At 39.4% G+C, this 14,954-nt stretch overlaps 3 protein-coding genes and 16 non-coding genes across 27 annotated transcripts in view; 1 reads left to right on the forward strand and 18 right to left on the reverse strand.

Moving 5' to 3' along the window:
- Positions 1-4,947, reverse strand: part of LOC144061641 (uncharacterized) — a 71,776-nt gene extending 66,829 nt beyond the window's left edge. For all 8 annotated transcript variants that reach the window (XR_013296232.1, XR_013296230.1, XR_013296231.1 and 5 more), the window contains exons 1-2: positions 4,839-4,947; positions 2,560-2,608 (exon numbers count right to left, since the gene is read on the reverse strand). Coding sequence is in view for 3 of the 8 variants with exons in the window: in XM_077582253.1 (XP_077438379.1) it covers positions 2,560-2,608; positions 4,839-4,841 (52 nt within the window). In the remaining 5 variants the exon portion in view is untranslated. The remainder of the gene's footprint in view (positions 1-2,559; positions 2,609-4,838) is intronic.
- A 3,045-nt stretch (positions 4,948-7,992) lies between these two features.
- LOC144061334 (G-protein coupled receptor 26-like) lies at positions 7,993-14,809 on the forward strand. The gene is made up of 3 exons (XM_077581686.1): positions 7,993-8,954; positions 9,319-9,432; positions 12,032-14,809. Exons 1-3 carry the CDS (start codon positions 8,275-8,277, stop codon positions 12,303-12,305), a joined length of 1,068 nt encoding a protein of 355 aa, XP_077437812.1. The 5' UTR covers positions 7,993-8,274; the 3' UTR covers positions 12,306-14,809.
- LOC144061332 (carbohydrate sulfotransferase 15-like) overlaps positions 9,314-14,954 on the reverse strand; it is a 33,022-nt gene continuing 27,381 nt past the window's right edge. For both annotated transcript variants that reach the window (XR_013296164.1, XM_077581683.1), the window contains exon 10: positions 9,314-9,457. Coding sequence is in view for 1 of the 2 variants with exons in the window: in XM_077581683.1 (XP_077437809.1) it covers positions 9,426-9,457 (32 nt within the window). In the remaining variant the exon portion in view is untranslated. The remainder of the gene's footprint in view (positions 9,458-14,954) is intronic.
- On the reverse strand, positions 10,347-10,419 carry trnak-cuu (transfer RNA lysine (anticodon CUU)). Its single transcript has one exon. It is a non-coding gene; the product is annotated as a tRNA-Lys (tRNA).
- trnak-cuu (transfer RNA lysine (anticodon CUU)) lies at positions 12,723-12,795 on the reverse strand. Its single transcript has one exon. It is a non-coding gene; the product is annotated as a tRNA-Lys (tRNA).
- On the reverse strand, positions 12,880-12,952 carry trnak-cuu (transfer RNA lysine (anticodon CUU)). The gene has a single exon. It is a non-coding gene; the product is annotated as a tRNA-Lys (tRNA).
- On the reverse strand, positions 13,028-13,100 carry trnak-cuu (transfer RNA lysine (anticodon CUU)). The gene has a single exon. It is a non-coding gene; the product is annotated as a tRNA-Lys (tRNA).
- trnak-cuu (transfer RNA lysine (anticodon CUU)) lies at positions 13,180-13,252 on the reverse strand. Its single transcript has one exon. It is a non-coding gene; the product is annotated as a tRNA-Lys (tRNA).
- On the reverse strand, positions 13,328-13,400 carry trnak-cuu (transfer RNA lysine (anticodon CUU)). The gene has a single exon. It is a non-coding gene; the product is annotated as a tRNA-Lys (tRNA).
- On the reverse strand, positions 13,476-13,548 carry trnak-cuu (transfer RNA lysine (anticodon CUU)). Its single transcript has one exon. It is a non-coding gene; the product is annotated as a tRNA-Lys (tRNA).
- trnak-cuu (transfer RNA lysine (anticodon CUU)) lies at positions 13,624-13,696 on the reverse strand. The gene has a single exon. It is a non-coding gene; the product is annotated as a tRNA-Lys (tRNA).
- On the reverse strand, positions 13,772-13,844 carry trnak-cuu (transfer RNA lysine (anticodon CUU)). The gene has a single exon. It is a non-coding gene; the product is annotated as a tRNA-Lys (tRNA).
- Positions 13,920-13,992, reverse strand: trnak-cuu (transfer RNA lysine (anticodon CUU)). Its single transcript has one exon. It is a non-coding gene; the product is annotated as a tRNA-Lys (tRNA).
- Positions 14,068-14,140, reverse strand: trnak-cuu (transfer RNA lysine (anticodon CUU)). Its single transcript has one exon. It is a non-coding gene; the product is annotated as a tRNA-Lys (tRNA).
- trnak-cuu (transfer RNA lysine (anticodon CUU)) lies at positions 14,216-14,288 on the reverse strand. The gene has a single exon. It is a non-coding gene; the product is annotated as a tRNA-Lys (tRNA).
- Positions 14,368-14,440, reverse strand: trnak-cuu (transfer RNA lysine (anticodon CUU)). The gene has a single exon. It is a non-coding gene; the product is annotated as a tRNA-Lys (tRNA).
- trnak-cuu (transfer RNA lysine (anticodon CUU)) lies at positions 14,516-14,588 on the reverse strand. Its single transcript has one exon. It is a non-coding gene; the product is annotated as a tRNA-Lys (tRNA).
- trnak-cuu (transfer RNA lysine (anticodon CUU)) lies at positions 14,664-14,736 on the reverse strand. The gene has a single exon. It is a non-coding gene; the product is annotated as a tRNA-Lys (tRNA).
- trnak-cuu (transfer RNA lysine (anticodon CUU)) lies at positions 14,812-14,884 on the reverse strand. Its single transcript has one exon. It is a non-coding gene; the product is annotated as a tRNA-Lys (tRNA).

Genomic DNA, 14,954 nt, shown 5'->3' on the forward strand with positions numbered 1-14,954 from the left:
TTTCCCACAAGTTTAAAAAAAAAAAAAAAAAAAAACATTACAATGAATGGAGAAATATAATAAAATTAAAAATTTCTCATCCAATTTATATCATTCTAACCTCAACACGGTTTAGCAATGAGAATGTCCTAAATTTTCCAAATTAACGGAGAATTCATCTTTATTTTTTTCTTTTATGAACGCCTCAACGTCAACATTTCTAATCCGCAACATTTTAGTTGAACAACAGTTTTCCCATTTCCACATCATCAAAGGTTGCCTTGTGTGTTTTCGGAAGGTACTTGGCTAGTAAGCAGATTAACTGTTAAACAAAATAAACACTGACTTTTTTGTTTGTTTGGGACTCTTGACCTCGACCTTCCGAACTGAAATAAGTTAACCACGCGGCGATCAGAGCTGCGTTCACCACTTTTTGACTTTTAACACTTCTCATGTGATCACATGCACTTGGTTACTGCTTAGCTCATCATTAAATTAAACATTAAACAATAGATGAGCCTACTGCTAAGATTAGCAGGGAAGGTACAGTATATCGGTAGACTTTTTGTATATTTCAATGACTCAAAATAGCACAGGATTCACAATGTCGCTAATCCCCAGTCCATAGCCAGAGGCCGCACAAAGCAGCATAAGCTCCCCCTGACGTTCCTGCTATCACCTGCCTATTTTATGCCGTGCCGTCCCTTTGGCGCTTTCTTTCCATCCGCTAATCCTCTTTAAGGACATTACCTGCTAATATGTCCATTCAGGAGGTATAAAAGCCCCGGCTATCTTTTGACCGCCATCGGCAGTACGCTAAACCATCCCATTAAAGGAGGAAGGCAAACGGGGGGGGGGGGGGGGTATTCGTGGTTTTGACCCCAAATACCATACAGATGAAGGGCAGAGGGAGAGGAGGAGGCCTTCTAGGGTGCTGATAGATGGCTGGCCTTAAATTAAATAATAAACCTAATGGGCAGAGACAGAATTTAGTAAAAAAAAAAAAAAAAAAAAAATTGGTTGAGGGGACAACTTAGATGCTACAATACAGTAGCTATCAACCATACCGTGTACAGTATTTTGCAAAGAAATGTTGGAAAAATTTATTTCAGACTTGTGTCACAATGAAAGAGAAAACGCTAAGTTTAATTTATGAAGATGAAAGTTCTGTATTGTTTTTTTGTGTACTAAAAGTCATAATATTACATGAGAAAAATAGTCATAATAGCACAAGAAAAATGCCATTTTAAAAGGATACAGCAGGACATAAATTTACAAGAAAATGAACAGTTGTATTACCACAAAAAAAGTCTTTATTTGACATAAAACAGACTTAATTATAGGACTATCAGCAGAAATCTACTAGAATGAAGCGTTTATATGACAGAAAAAGTAATTTCATGCAAATAACGTCAGCATGTTGTGAAAGCGGTTGTAATTTTGTGTGGAAAAAGTTTTGATTTTACAAGTCTAAAAAGTCGGAATATTACGAGAAGACAATTCTTCAAGTCTTCATATTTAAGAGAAAAGTCTTACAGTTGAGAGGAAAATTTGGAATTTTACTAGAACAGTCATGAGTCAAAGAAAATTTGTCACTTCATGCAGATACATTCCTAACATTGCAAGAAAGAGGCTGTACTTTTTATAAGAAAGTCATGATTTCTAAGAAGTCATAATATTACTATGCGACATAATCTTCCAAAAATGAAGTACAACATTTTAAAAGAATAAAGTTGCATTACGATAATTATATGAGAACAAATTCATATACCCTATTACAACCTTGATGACGAAGACCAGTGCGATATAGCACTGCCGAAATGACTCCCAACTGTCACTAATCTGGCCAATACAAAAATAATGTTTAACCGTAAAGGAGCTACTCCCTAACCAACAAAGTTGACTTGTTGTTTTGTCCTGGTGGCAGGGCAGTTGTTCATTTCATTGCTAATGGCTGTCCCGGACATCACTTGAATGACACTGCAGCACTTAACGTACTCTGACAGCTCCCACAGCAGAACACGAGTGAGTCTGCCCGCTTTCAATGAGAGAAACCATAAAGTAGAACAGAGCGACCTCTTGTGGTTCAATACCATTTCATTCAATCCTGTCCACTAGAGGGCAGCACCTGATCATAAATACAGTATGCAGCTGCTGACTTGAAGCTCACGCTAATGTTTTTCCCAATATCTCAATTACTCCACTGGTTCCTCTGTGATCAAGTAAATTGCAAATGTCTTATTTTCAAAGATAATCAGTGTACTTTTAGGGAGGACGACAGAAATCAGAGAATATTAACTGCTGAGAGGCTGAAATTTTGAGGACTTGGACAAGTATGAGTTGAACATGGTCTCTAAACGACTGCTTGATTATAAAAACGGCTATCAATTAATATAATAATTATTTAGATGTACTTTTTTCTTTGTTTTTACTGTGCTGTGTGCAGCAGGTCAGTCGTGCGAATGTGAATCGCTTCTCAATTGCCTTACCTGGATAAATAAAAATGAAAATAAATAAATAACTGTGTTGTTTAACCTTTCCCTAAAAATAAATTCAGACAATTTCATTTTGTTCTCTTACCAGTCTTATTGTGAACCAACTCATGTTCAGCTGGTGCCGGAGATTTCGTCTAGAAAGAAGAAAGCAAAAGAATGTCAGGAAAGCCTACTAGATCATCTGAACTTTATCAGGGGTTAAACAGAGAAGCTTCAAATGGTGTCTGGGTTGGTGCGATGACTCCCATTTAACATGATTTTGAATGTGATTAGTTAATTATGAACACGGCCACATATATTATAAGAAGGTGTGCGCACTTCTGCAACCACTTTATCTCAGTTGTTGTTGTTTTTTAAAAAATATTATTATTTGTCCTCTTTTTTTCTCTCCAATCGATTTGTAAAGGTTATAGGTCGCATTACAGCCATGACGGAAAAAGGTTTTGAATTGGGTCTCATTTTTCAAGTTAAAAACATGGCAAATGAACAGGGGTGTGTAGACTTTTTCTATCCACTTCATGTGGTTCTGGTCCATTGAGGGCAACCATAACAAAGTGGCCCATGATAACATCGCATGCTTTTGATGCTCGCAAAGCTACTTCAGTCTGATGTTTTGATGTATTTCTTTTCTTTCTTTTTTTTATGACTTTTGGGGCGTTCAACTTTGAGAATTCCAATGTGTTATTAGCAGAAAAGACAAAAAAAAATAACAAAAATAATTGAGTTACATAAAGCAAATCCACTCTCCACTGGCGTTTGACCTTCACTGGATTCGTATTTACAACATCGCCTCCAGAGAATAATATGCAGAAACACACCAGCATGTTTACGAGCATCTTTGTGTGTGTCACCAAGCCGGCCAACATTTGAACTTATGAATCATGGCATGGACAAGCACACGGACCATGTATGTATGAGCATGTAAAGTTTCGCCTGCAGACGGGAGATGGCCGCGCAAGGCACAAATAATAATAAAAATAATAATAATAACAATAATAATAATAAGAGACGACAGCCAGTTGGGTCTGCGGCCAGGCCAGGCGTGTTTTCATTGAGCCACGGGCGCGAGTCATCCACGGCTGTTCGCGCTCGGTTAATGCGTTTGTTTTGGTGCCACACACGAGGGAGGACAATTCGCTGACTAACTTGTTCCTCTTTCCTCGAGGAACTTGGAGTTTTTAGAAACAGTCATCGTAATACAGACGATGAAGCACACACTAATATAGTTGGGAAGCGACCGTTGAAAATCCTTCTCACATATGAACTACAATGAATCATCCTGCACCTTTTATATATATATATTTTTTTTTTTTCCCCAAAGTCAAATTCAAACACTTCTAGGATTTTCCAACACCTTACATCCATCTTAATATACATTTGTATGTGGATATATAATTTCTCAAATAGAAACTGTTACCACAGCAGTTAAAAAAAAACAACTAATGATCAATATCCATGTTCAATTTGAATAACTATTATAGGTTTTACACAACTTGTATTTTAATAGTGACGGTGTGAACTGTTATGTTGTAGTTTTGTTACGTTTAGAGTATTTGCAGTGGTTTATGTCGACTTTTAGCACCCTCTAGTGGTTAAGTGTGTATTACGTCTGACTCGCTTGAGTTGACTGAAAAGCAATAAAACAATTTTTTTTTTTTTTTTTTTTTTTAAATAGCAACACTACTCGGTGGAACTTTGGCCTACGTTCAATTGCATAATTTTCTGTAAGCTATAAAGAGCTAATAAATCAAGTCGAATGTTTTAGGGAATTCAAATGATTGAAAAAATAAAAAAAGAATAAGGTTTAAAACAAGTCATTGAAGATGTTAGCATCCGTTAGCCTCTTATGCTAGCGGACTTGTGTTTGCTAACTAAGCTAACTATGTTAGCGTGCCTTGTGTGTGTTATATTATTTCTTTGCATTTGTGATTGGTGTATGCTTAGTTAAAAAACAATGTTGGTCAAATATTTTCTAGCGCTGTACTCATGTTGTGTTGTATTGTATTTTCATTTGTTTCAGTTTTACATAAAAGAGATAAAAGCTACAAGCAACATCTCGTTAGGGGACATGATGGGACAAAATGAAGCATCGTGGGACACAAAACTGAACATAAAAGGACACTATTGGACAAATGCCATTATGTTAAAATTGACATTTCATGTTAACAGTAGGACATCATGCAAACATCAAACAAAATAAGATTTTATGGGAGGAAAACTTTTGTTCCATGTTAAGCTAACTATTTAGTCAGATAAAGCCATTTATTCTGGCAGGAACTAGCTTGAAAATATTTCAATTTGGTCAAACCGTTATCACACGTTTACGAGACTCAAAAAAAAAGTTAGAAGTGAAATATTTCTCACCATTGTGTCGCTAGTTTGAGGCACAAGGACAGAAAACACTTTTATGGTACTTCAACTCGATGCTAAAAGCAAATGACGGCCACCTGTTGGTCGGCGAGCTCAACAACAGACTGGCGTGGATACAGGTGACGTCATCCGATGTAAACCATTTTATTGGTCAAATGTTTTTGGCTGGTAACAATGAATTCAACAGGTGTTGTTTCTCCAAAAGATTCCCCCCACATGACAAACGAACAGAAAGTCGTTTTGACACTTCATTAGATTATTTTCTAAAGAAATAAAGTCCCTTGATTTGAAACAGCTTTTAAATAAAAGTTTGTCCCGAAATATAGTTTTAATGTAATACCTATTATTTCGATAAGACGGGGTAGAAATCACCACTTACTTACTAGCTGTACTTGATGGATAAACGTAAGTTAAAATGATTTTAGTTGAAATATTTAATATGTTCTAAATATTAACAAGGATTTCAACAATATTCATCATTTAAATTACTGTACAGCAACTGAGTGACCAAAATCCCTGTGAACTATACTGTGCCTACATAAAAATAAAAAATAAAATAATTGCCTACATTACGATGGTGTATTTGGGCCACATATAAATGTTTTTTTTTTTTTGACTGGAACCTTCCGTCACGCCGCTGTTCGCTTTCAAAACAACGCTAGCAGCTTCTGCTCCACTAACATGTTCACATTCTAACATGTCTTGTAAGGAGCATTTCTTAAATTTGTTTCAAAAAATAGGACAAATGGATAAACATTAACGGGTGTGTTTTTCAGCAGTTTAACTTTTATATGAAAGGAAAAAAAAGTGAATTAGTGAGTATAACTCGCAGAGCTTCAACACCCTGTCTGTCCCTTCACTGTGTAAAGGGCATAGGTTAAAAAATAAATAAAAAACAGAGTCTCTCTGTGGAATTCATTAAGAATGTTCAATTGCCAATTTGTCATGCGTGAAAATGCATTGCCGTCGAGAGAGCTGAAGTATGTGACAATGCCGTTATAATGAATGGACTGATTACTTTTATGCTTGCAAGTGGGCAGTGTGAAATCTCCTTCAATTAAAAAGAATACAGCTTTTAATTTCGGGTCCTGAAAAACTCATCAGAGCAAAAAATGGAACATTAGATTCACGTTCATTTGTGACAGTGTTAAATGAGACTAATCGCTCACTCACTGAAGGATTCTGATTGAACAAGAACATGCTATTTGGCTAGCATAATGACCATATTCAGCGGGCCTCACGTGGACACGGGAGGTCTGTAAAAACGGATGACATACATGTTCAAATGATGCTGTTTAGCACGTTGGTTGACATGACTGCCCAGCGTTTACTATAAATGGATAATATGGTTTTACATTAGCTGCTTTAGCGGGGACAAATTGCGTATGGAAGCCACAAGATGGCTGCAAATCAAAACAGTATCATGAAGCATGAACACAATGCATCTTGATTGTACACAATCATGAACCCATGTTACATTAACAACTGTATTTAGTTAGAATATTCAACACATATTGAAAATACACTAACCTATTATTGTATCAATAATGAAATAAGTCAAAACATTCTTCATTCTTTCATTCTTCAGCCTTCTTCATGCTCCCTTTTGAACATGTAAACTGTGACTAATGATGTTTTTATAGTTTTTTCTTCTTCTTTATTTTTTTCTGCTACTTGTTTATTTGTTTATAAGTTCAATAAACAAATCAAATCAAGCAAACTGACCTCACATGAGGCTCATCTATAATATTAGCTAGCATACGAACCTGAACAACACGCTAGTTCTGATGTGACGTCATACATGGGCCAATAAATGCGCGCAGTAGCGCTTTACAATAACGGTATTAGGTCATTAAACTCCCCTTTTGCACCTGGTGAGAATCACAAACATGTTTTCACTTTCGTTGCCAACAAAGCAGGATTTTACAAATAAATACTCACTAAAAACACACACAATGAATGAATTCATCCTAACAACACCAAGATTCCACCAGGTGGCGCCAAAGTGATATTTTTTTTTGTATTGCTTTAGCCTGAGCACAAAAACATTCGCTTTTCAGTGAATATTGAAGGAAAGATCCTGACTATACGAGCACTGTCCTGTCGGTGCCAAAGGCTGCGCCACCAACGCAGTAGAAGAAGAAGTCCATGATGAATTCAAAGCGACACATGAGGCAACACTGATCGCGTCTTTCGCACTGAGATCAGACTGTACTTCACGTGTTGAGGCATTTTAACTCCGCTTGGAACCATATTTGGTAACGCTCATGCGCAGTTGTGGGAAACCTTTCGCCCGAGTTGCTGTAAGGGTCAGACGAAACTTATGAAGAAATATGATGCAACTCGATTTTCTTTTGGTGCTTTTTATATATTTTGTCTGGAGTTTTTTTTTTGTAAAAGAACCAGACATGTGACAGGCATCTTAGATAAAATTTTATATATATATATATATATATATATATATATATATATATATATATATATATATATATATATATATATATATATATATATAAAGGATTTTTTTTTAATTATTTATAAACCAACAAAAGTTTGCATTTTGTATTTCCAATTAAGGGGCATTTTAAAATGCCCAATAAAGTAAAAAAAAAATATGATGGCACCAATATGCCACTTATGGAAAATAACATATAAATAATAATAATAATGAACACAGAATAAAAAATTTGTTTCACTGTATTTTTGGATTGTTTTGTATCATTCATAAAATCATAAAATGCCCAATAAAGTAAAAAAAAAAATATGATGGCACCAATATACCACTTATGGAAAATAACATATAAATAATAATAATAATGAACACAGAATAAAAAGTTAGTTTCACTGTATTTTTGGATTGTTTTGTATCATTCCATTTTTTTTTCAATGCATGGGAAAATTGCAGAAAACATAACAATGATAATTTCTAGGCTATGCAATATCAACATCACACCTTCATTGGAGCAATAACAAAAACTGTTCTAAATGTTAAGTCATTCATTTTGGGGGGTAAAAAGAAAAGAAAAGTCCAACTTGATCGATCACTAATGCGTCGGTGTTTGGTTGACGTCATCCCGCAGCCACGCAATCGTGCGTCTGCTGCTATTTTTTTCCCATGCCAAGTGAGTCTATTTATAAACACATTGGGATGCTATAGTGTGATGCACCGACGGAAAAGACGAGTGCGATGACACACTCACTCACTCACTCACTTATTCGCAGGAAGATAGCAAGAGAAGCTTGGACTACTTTTTTCTCCCCCCGGAGGATGTTTTTTGCTTCGATGCGTATTTGCGCATGAGCCAGCAAGATCCAGTCAAAGCTTGGGAAGCAACAGCCAACTCAGCTCGTTCCTGCGAGTGGAGCACGCATGTGACTTTTGGATGACTACATGGGTGCGATGAAGGAAAGAGCGTGAGGAGGCAGCACCATGCACGTAGCGGACGCGGCGTGCGCCGCGTTGCTGCTGGGCATCATCGCGGTGTCGCTGCTGTCCAACCTCCTGGTGCTGATCTGCTTCGTGCACAACCCGGGGATCCGCAAGCAAGCCCCCGCGCTCTTCATCCTCAACCTGACTTTCTGCAACCTGTTGCAGAGCGTCTCCAACATGCCCCTCACCCTGGCTGGGCTCCTCGCATCCGGCCAACAGCAGCGCGGATCGGGAGGTGGTCTCTGCCAGACGGTGGGCTTCCTGGACACCTTCCTCACCACCAACTCTATGCTGACCATGGCGGCGCTCAGCATCGACCGGTGGGTGGCGGTGGTCTTCCCGCTCAGCTACCACTCCAGGGTGCGACGCCGGGACGCGGCGGCGGCGCTGGGCTACACGTGGGCGCACTCGCTGTGCTTCTCCGCCGCAGCCTCTTGCCGCTCATGGGTGGGCTACCACCACCTGTACGCGTCGTGCACCCTGCGCGGCGCCAGGGCCAAGGGGGGCGGCCTGCACTTCGTGGTGTTCACCGTGGCTCTGCACGGGCTCAGCTTCCTGCTCGCCCTGGTGGCCATGTGCGTGACCTACTTGAAAGTGCTCCAAGTGGCCAGGTTCCACTGCAAGCGCATCGACGTCATCACCATGCAGACGCTGCTGCTGCTCGTCGATATTCATCCCAGGTACGGACGGCAGGTCTTCTTCTTCTTCTATTTCTTCTTCTTCCACAAACTCTCCATTGAAACCTTCCTTTTGAAACCCTACTTTTAAAGTCTAGATCCACTTGGAAACCCTATTTTTGAAACCCTAAACACAAAATGCATATGTAATTGTGGCTTATTATATATAGTAATATAAAACAATAAAAAAAAAATGTGTAAAAAAAAAAAACTTTTAGACCCACTGTATACATTGTTTTGTGTTTTTAAAAGTAAACAAAGACTAAAGAAAGTACTTAAAAAAAGATATATTTATGTACAGCTAGCCATGACACACAGAACTACATCTCCCAGCATGCTTTGCTTCATCTCATGATTTCCTCCACAGTGTTCGCCAGAAGTGCCTGGACGAGCAGAAGCAAAGGAGGCAACGGTCCACCAACAAGATCAGCACCTTCATCGGCACGTTTGTTCTGTGCTTCACCCCGTACGTCGTCACCAGGTGAGCGCCCAGTTTGTGAAAATTGCTGTTAATCAAACGAGGAGAAGGATTTCATGACATTTGATTCAAGACTCAAAAGACTTGGCATTTTAATATTGATTTGCTCTTCTCCCTCTAAGGTTGTTGGAGTTTCTTGATGGTATCCATAATTATTTTTATTCTTTGGGAACATTTACATATTTTTAAAATATTTGGATCAATCTGAATGTTCTGAACTCCTACTTCCATGCCATTTTTTTTTTGTATCGACCAGAAAAATGTTGTGTGTGGATTTAGCTGCTGTCAAGTTGTTCTCCAAACAAGCAAACAAATGTGCTAACTTCAAGCTGTTTATTTGTCTCTCAATTTACTGTAAACTGACACGTAAAACAAAAGACACTTCAACCTTGCAGTATTGAAAGAAAATATGTTGAATCTGATAGCTTAATGCTAGCATATTGTGTAAAATGCCATATACGGGCTAATGGGAATTACTGTAGCATAAATTTTACGGAAATTCTAAACCTTAAAATAACTGCAAATTGAATACACAGCATACAATATATTTTCTTATAAAATAGACTATCACTGTGGCTTAATAGAGGACCTTCTCTGCCTTTTCTTCTTGCTCCTAAATAGTCTGCATTGACATCCAGAAGACCTAAGTGTTGTCTAATGTGTAACAACATGCTAATTCATTCTAAATTCTGACTTTATACTGTAAAAGTATATAAACTTGTTTATAAATCTGGTATGGAATCTAGAATACGCCTAAGACTTCAGACAAAACATCCCACAAAACAAACTAGCGCACAATGTGGGGCTCGAACCTACGACCCTGAGATTAAGAGTCTGAAGCGGGCTTCTTCTATCTGGTAGAGAGTCTATGCCTAATTTAACATTTCTAACAAAGAATCCCTCGAAATGAACTCTACCGCCCAATGTGGAGCTCGAACCCACAACCCTGAGATCAAGAGTCTCATGCTCTACCGACCGAGCTAACAGGGTTTCTACTTGTTTAGTACTGTATCTTTAAATCTGGTCTAGACCCTAACCCGAAACAAACTACCGCCCAATGTGGGGCTCGAACCCACGACCCTGAGAAAAAAAAAAAGATAAAATGATCACTTTAAAATCCACGATGTGGCAGGAGTCCAAAAAAAGAACGGATTCGAATTTCCAACGGCCGATTAAGCGCTGATAACGGCAATCGCTATTTACAGCCTTGAGAATGACGCGTTACATGGATTCAAATTGAATTTGCGAAGCTCTCCTTCTTATTGTGCTGATACTTGATCCCCATCATGGTGACAATAAGATTTCATCCTCGCCGCCCATCGATCCTCTCAAGCACGCTTAATCCTTGGCGACAAAATGAAAGTCTGGTGGGGGGGGGGGGGGGGTAGACAGCAAATGAGCCAGCTCTGCTATCGGTAGCTCTCATTAGTATTTGGCCGCGTGCATTAGCGCCGGCGACCTGTCACAAGCTGTTAGATTGGGTGGGATGGAAATAGCCGGCTGGCAGAAAGGAGGAGATGAGCGTAATTAAGAGGACGGATTAGCCAGCAAACAATGAGTTTGCTTGTTCTTCACACTTGAACACAATCAAGCGCATTAGGACATCGGCGGCTTGACATTTGCAGACATTGTCATGTCATGTCGCCACGGGGAGGCTCTTCCACTCTAATGAAACTCATCCAATAGAAGGAAATAATAATATGAGTGCTGTACTGGTAAGCCGTTACTGTCTTTAAGTCGATGTTTCTGGTATCTGTAGTTTACGTGACCATTTTTCCCCCAATGACTTTTTACTTTTACGATCTACATCTGAAAGCAGATTGGCTTGTTACTATTTTCTTTATCCTCCGCATAGAACAACTATACCGTCGTTCATAGATTGGACCCCTTTGGCACAAATAATTCCAAATAAATAATTAAAATGTGTATTTTTGTATGTTTGTAGCGGAAAGAGGAAGGTCAAACATTTGTTTGAGAATTGTAATTAACTATACAATATTCAGTGACCTTTTTTTTTACTTACTTTTTCTTGCACTCAACAAATACTCCGTATAGCCACACCTTCTTAAAATAATTGCCGACGTTATTTTGTCAGATTTTTCAGGAGACACAAAAAATTTCACCATTTACACCACGAGGAGACGATTTAGGCAAAAATAAATGAATAAATAATGTTTGCCCCCCCAAAAAAGTAACAAAAAAATCACCAAAAACAAAGCATTAAAAAAACAACAACAAACATGCCTGCTCTAAAAACTAATCATAACTAACTAAAAAACAACAACAAAATAAAAATAAAAACACTCTTAAAATAAAAATCTAAAACTATTTTAACCCACTATACCTCAAGGTCACACTGTAATTAGTAATTGATAATAATAATAATATTTTCTGTAATTAAATATGTCTTATATAAATTTAAATGTGTTGACAGCATGTGAGAGGGGTAAAAAAAAAAATAATTCAATATACTGTCACCATTGATTTTCACCAAATCGCTGTACATAAGAAAATGAGTTGAATCAACAATTGTTCCTTTTTTTTTTTTTTGAGTATTTTCTTACACAAGTAATCTTTATTTCTCTTGCTCTATCGGATGTAGATTGGTGGAGCTGTTCTCCCCGGAGCACATCAACACTCACTGGGGCGTGCTTTCCAAATGTTTGGTGTACAGCAAAGCGGCCAGCGACCCCTTCGTCTACTCGCTGCTCCACCACCAGTACAGGAAAACCTGCGGCCTACTGGCTCGCAAAGTCCTCGGCAGGAGCCGGCGGGATTCCTTCTCCCCCGCGTTGAAGGCCAACGCCAGGAGGAATCAAGAGGACCAGCTCGCCGCCAACGCTACGAGCGATCACAGCCAAGCGCCCGGCAGCTAGCCATGGCTTGGCCAGTGAAGCAGAGACCATGATTGTATTTTCTCCCTGTAGAAAAGTGTCAGTGTTTGGTTTTGAGGAAGCTGTGGGGGTATTGCCACCCATGTGACCATATAGAGACACACGGAAATTCACAATGTGGGCTCACGACCCTGAGACTGTCATGCCCTCTGCACCGACTGAAGCTTACTGAGCTGACAAGGCTTCTTCTTCGGAAGATGGAGTCGAGAATACGCCTAACATTGGCGATAAAACATTCCGCAAAAGCCCAATGAGGGGGGGTTCGAAACTACGACACTGAGATTAAGAGGCTCATGTTCTAACGACTGAGCAAACCGTGTTTCTACTAGTTCAGTACCATGTTTTTAAATCTCGTATGGAGTCTAGAATACGTTTAAGATTTCAGACAAAACTAACTATCGCCCAATGTGGGTCTCGAACCCACGACCCTGAGATTAAGAGTCTCATGCTCTACCGACTGAGCTAACCGGGCTTTTACTTATTGATTACAATACTATGTTTTTAGATTTGGTATGGAGTCTCGTATACGTTTAAGATTTTAGACAAAACTAACTATCGCCCAATGTGGGGCTCGAACCCACGACCCTGAGATTAAGAGTCTCATGCTCTACCGACTGAGCTAACCAGGCTTTTAATTTTTGAGTACTATGTTTTTAAATCTGGTATGGAGCCTCGTATACGCCTAAGATTTCAGACAAAAGGATCGCCCAATGTGGGGCTCGAACCCACGACCCCGAGATTAAGAGTCTCATGCTCTACTGACTGAGCTAACCGGGATTTTACTTGTTGATTCCTATGTTTTTAAATTTGGTATGGAGTCTCGTATACGGCTAAGATTTCAGACAAAACTGAATATCGCCCAATTTGGGGCTCAAACCCACGACCCTGAGATTAAGAGTCTCATGCTCTACCGACTGAGCTAACCGGGCTTTTAATTTTTGAGTACTATGTTTTTAAATCTGGTATGGAGCCTCGTATACGCCTAAGATTTCAGACAAAAGGATCGCCCAATGTGGGGCTCGAACCCACGACCCTGAGATTAAGAGTCTCATGCTCTATCGACTGAGCTAACCGGGCTTTTACTTGTTTATTACTATGTTTTTAAATTTGGTATGGAGTCTTGTATACGCCTAAGATTTCAGACAAAAGTATCGCCCAATGTGGTGCTCGAACCCACGACCCTGAGATTAAGAGTCTCATGCTCTACCGACTGAGCTAACCGGGCTTTTACTTGTTGATTACTATGTTTTTAAATTTGGTATGGAGTCTTGTATACGCCTAAGATTTCAGACAGAAGTATCGCCCAATGTGGGGCTCGAACCCACGACCCTGAGATTAAGAGTCTCATGCTCTACCGACTGAGCTAACCGGGATTTTAATTTTTGAGTACTATGTTTTTAAATCTGGTATGGAGCCTCGTATACGCCTAAGATTTCAGACAAAAGGATCGCCCAATGTGGGGCTCAAACCCACGACCCTGAGATTAAGAGTCTCATGCTCTACCGACTGAGCTAACCGGGCTTTTACTTGTTTATTACTATGTTTTTAAATTTGGTATGGAGTCTTGTATACGCCTAAGATTTCAGACAAAAGTATCGCCCAATGTGGTGCTCGAACCCACGACCCTGAGATTAAGAGTCTCATGCTCTACCGACTGAGCTAACCGGGCTTTTACTTGTTGATTACTATGTTTTTAAATTTGGTATGGAGTCTTGTATACGCCTAAGATTTCAGACAGAAGTATCGCCCAATGTGGGGCTCGAACCCACGACCCTGAGATTAAGAGTCTCATGCTCTACCGACTGAGCTAACCGGGCTTTTAATTTTTGAGTACTATGTTTTTAAATCTGGTATGGAGCCTCGTATACGCCTAAGATTTCAGACAAAAGGATCGCCCAATGTGGGGCTCGAACCCACGACCCCGAGATTAAGAGTCTCATGCTCTACTGACTGAGCTAACCGGGATTTTACTTGTTGATTCCTATGTTTTTAAATTTGGTATGGAGTCTCGTATACGGCTAAGATTTCAGACAAAACTGAATATCGCCCAATTTGGGGCTCAAACCCACGACCCTGAGATTAAGAGTCTCATGCTCTACCGACTGAGCTAACCGGGCTTTTAATTTTTGAGTACTATGTTTTTAAATCTGGTATGGAGCCTCGTATACGCCTAAGATTTCAGACAAAAGGATCGCCCAATGTGGGGCTCGAACCCACGACCCTGAGATTAAGAGTCTCATGCTCTACCGACTGAGCTAACCAGGCTTTTACTTGTTTATTACTATGTTTTTAAATTTGGTATGGAGTCTTGTATACGCCTAAGATTTCAGACAAAAGTATCGCCCAATGTGGTGCTCGAACCCACGACCCTGAGATTAAGAGTCTCATGCTCTACCGACTGAGCTAACCGGGCTTTTACTTGTTGATTACTATGTTTTTAAATTTGGTATGGAGTCTTGTATACGCCTAAGATTTCAGACAGAAGTATCGCCCAATGTGGGGCTCGAACCCACGACCCTGAGGTTAAGAGTCTCATGCTCTACCGACTGAGCTAACCGGGCTTTTAATTTTTGAGTACTATGTTTTTAAATCTGGTATGGAGCCTCGTATACGCCTAAGATTTCAGACAAA

The sequence above is a fragment of the Vanacampus margaritifer genome, chromosome 12 (assembly GCF_051991255.1).
Source record: "Vanacampus margaritifer isolate UIUO_Vmar chromosome 12, RoL_Vmar_1.0, whole genome shotgun sequence".
In the NCBI taxonomy this organism is placed as follows: domain Eukaryota; kingdom Metazoa; phylum Chordata; class Actinopteri; order Syngnathiformes; family Syngnathidae; genus Vanacampus; species Vanacampus margaritifer.

What these genes read in the sequence shown, in the direction of transcription:
- LOC144061334 (XM_077581686.1), top strand. Translation starts at nt 8,275, where the DNA reads ATGCACGTAGCGGACGCGGCGTGCGCCGCGTTGCTGCTGGGCATCATC. An exon ending in CTCGTCGATATTCATCCCAG is followed by an intron (nt 8,955 to 9,318) that starts GTACGGACGGCA and finishes TTTCCTCCACAG; the next exon opens with TGTTCGCCAGAAGTGCCTGG. An exon ending in ACCCCGTACGTCGTCACCAG is followed by an intron (nt 9,433 to 12,031) that starts GTGAGCGCCCAG and finishes TATCGGATGTAG; the next exon opens with ATTGGTGGAGCTGTTCTCCC.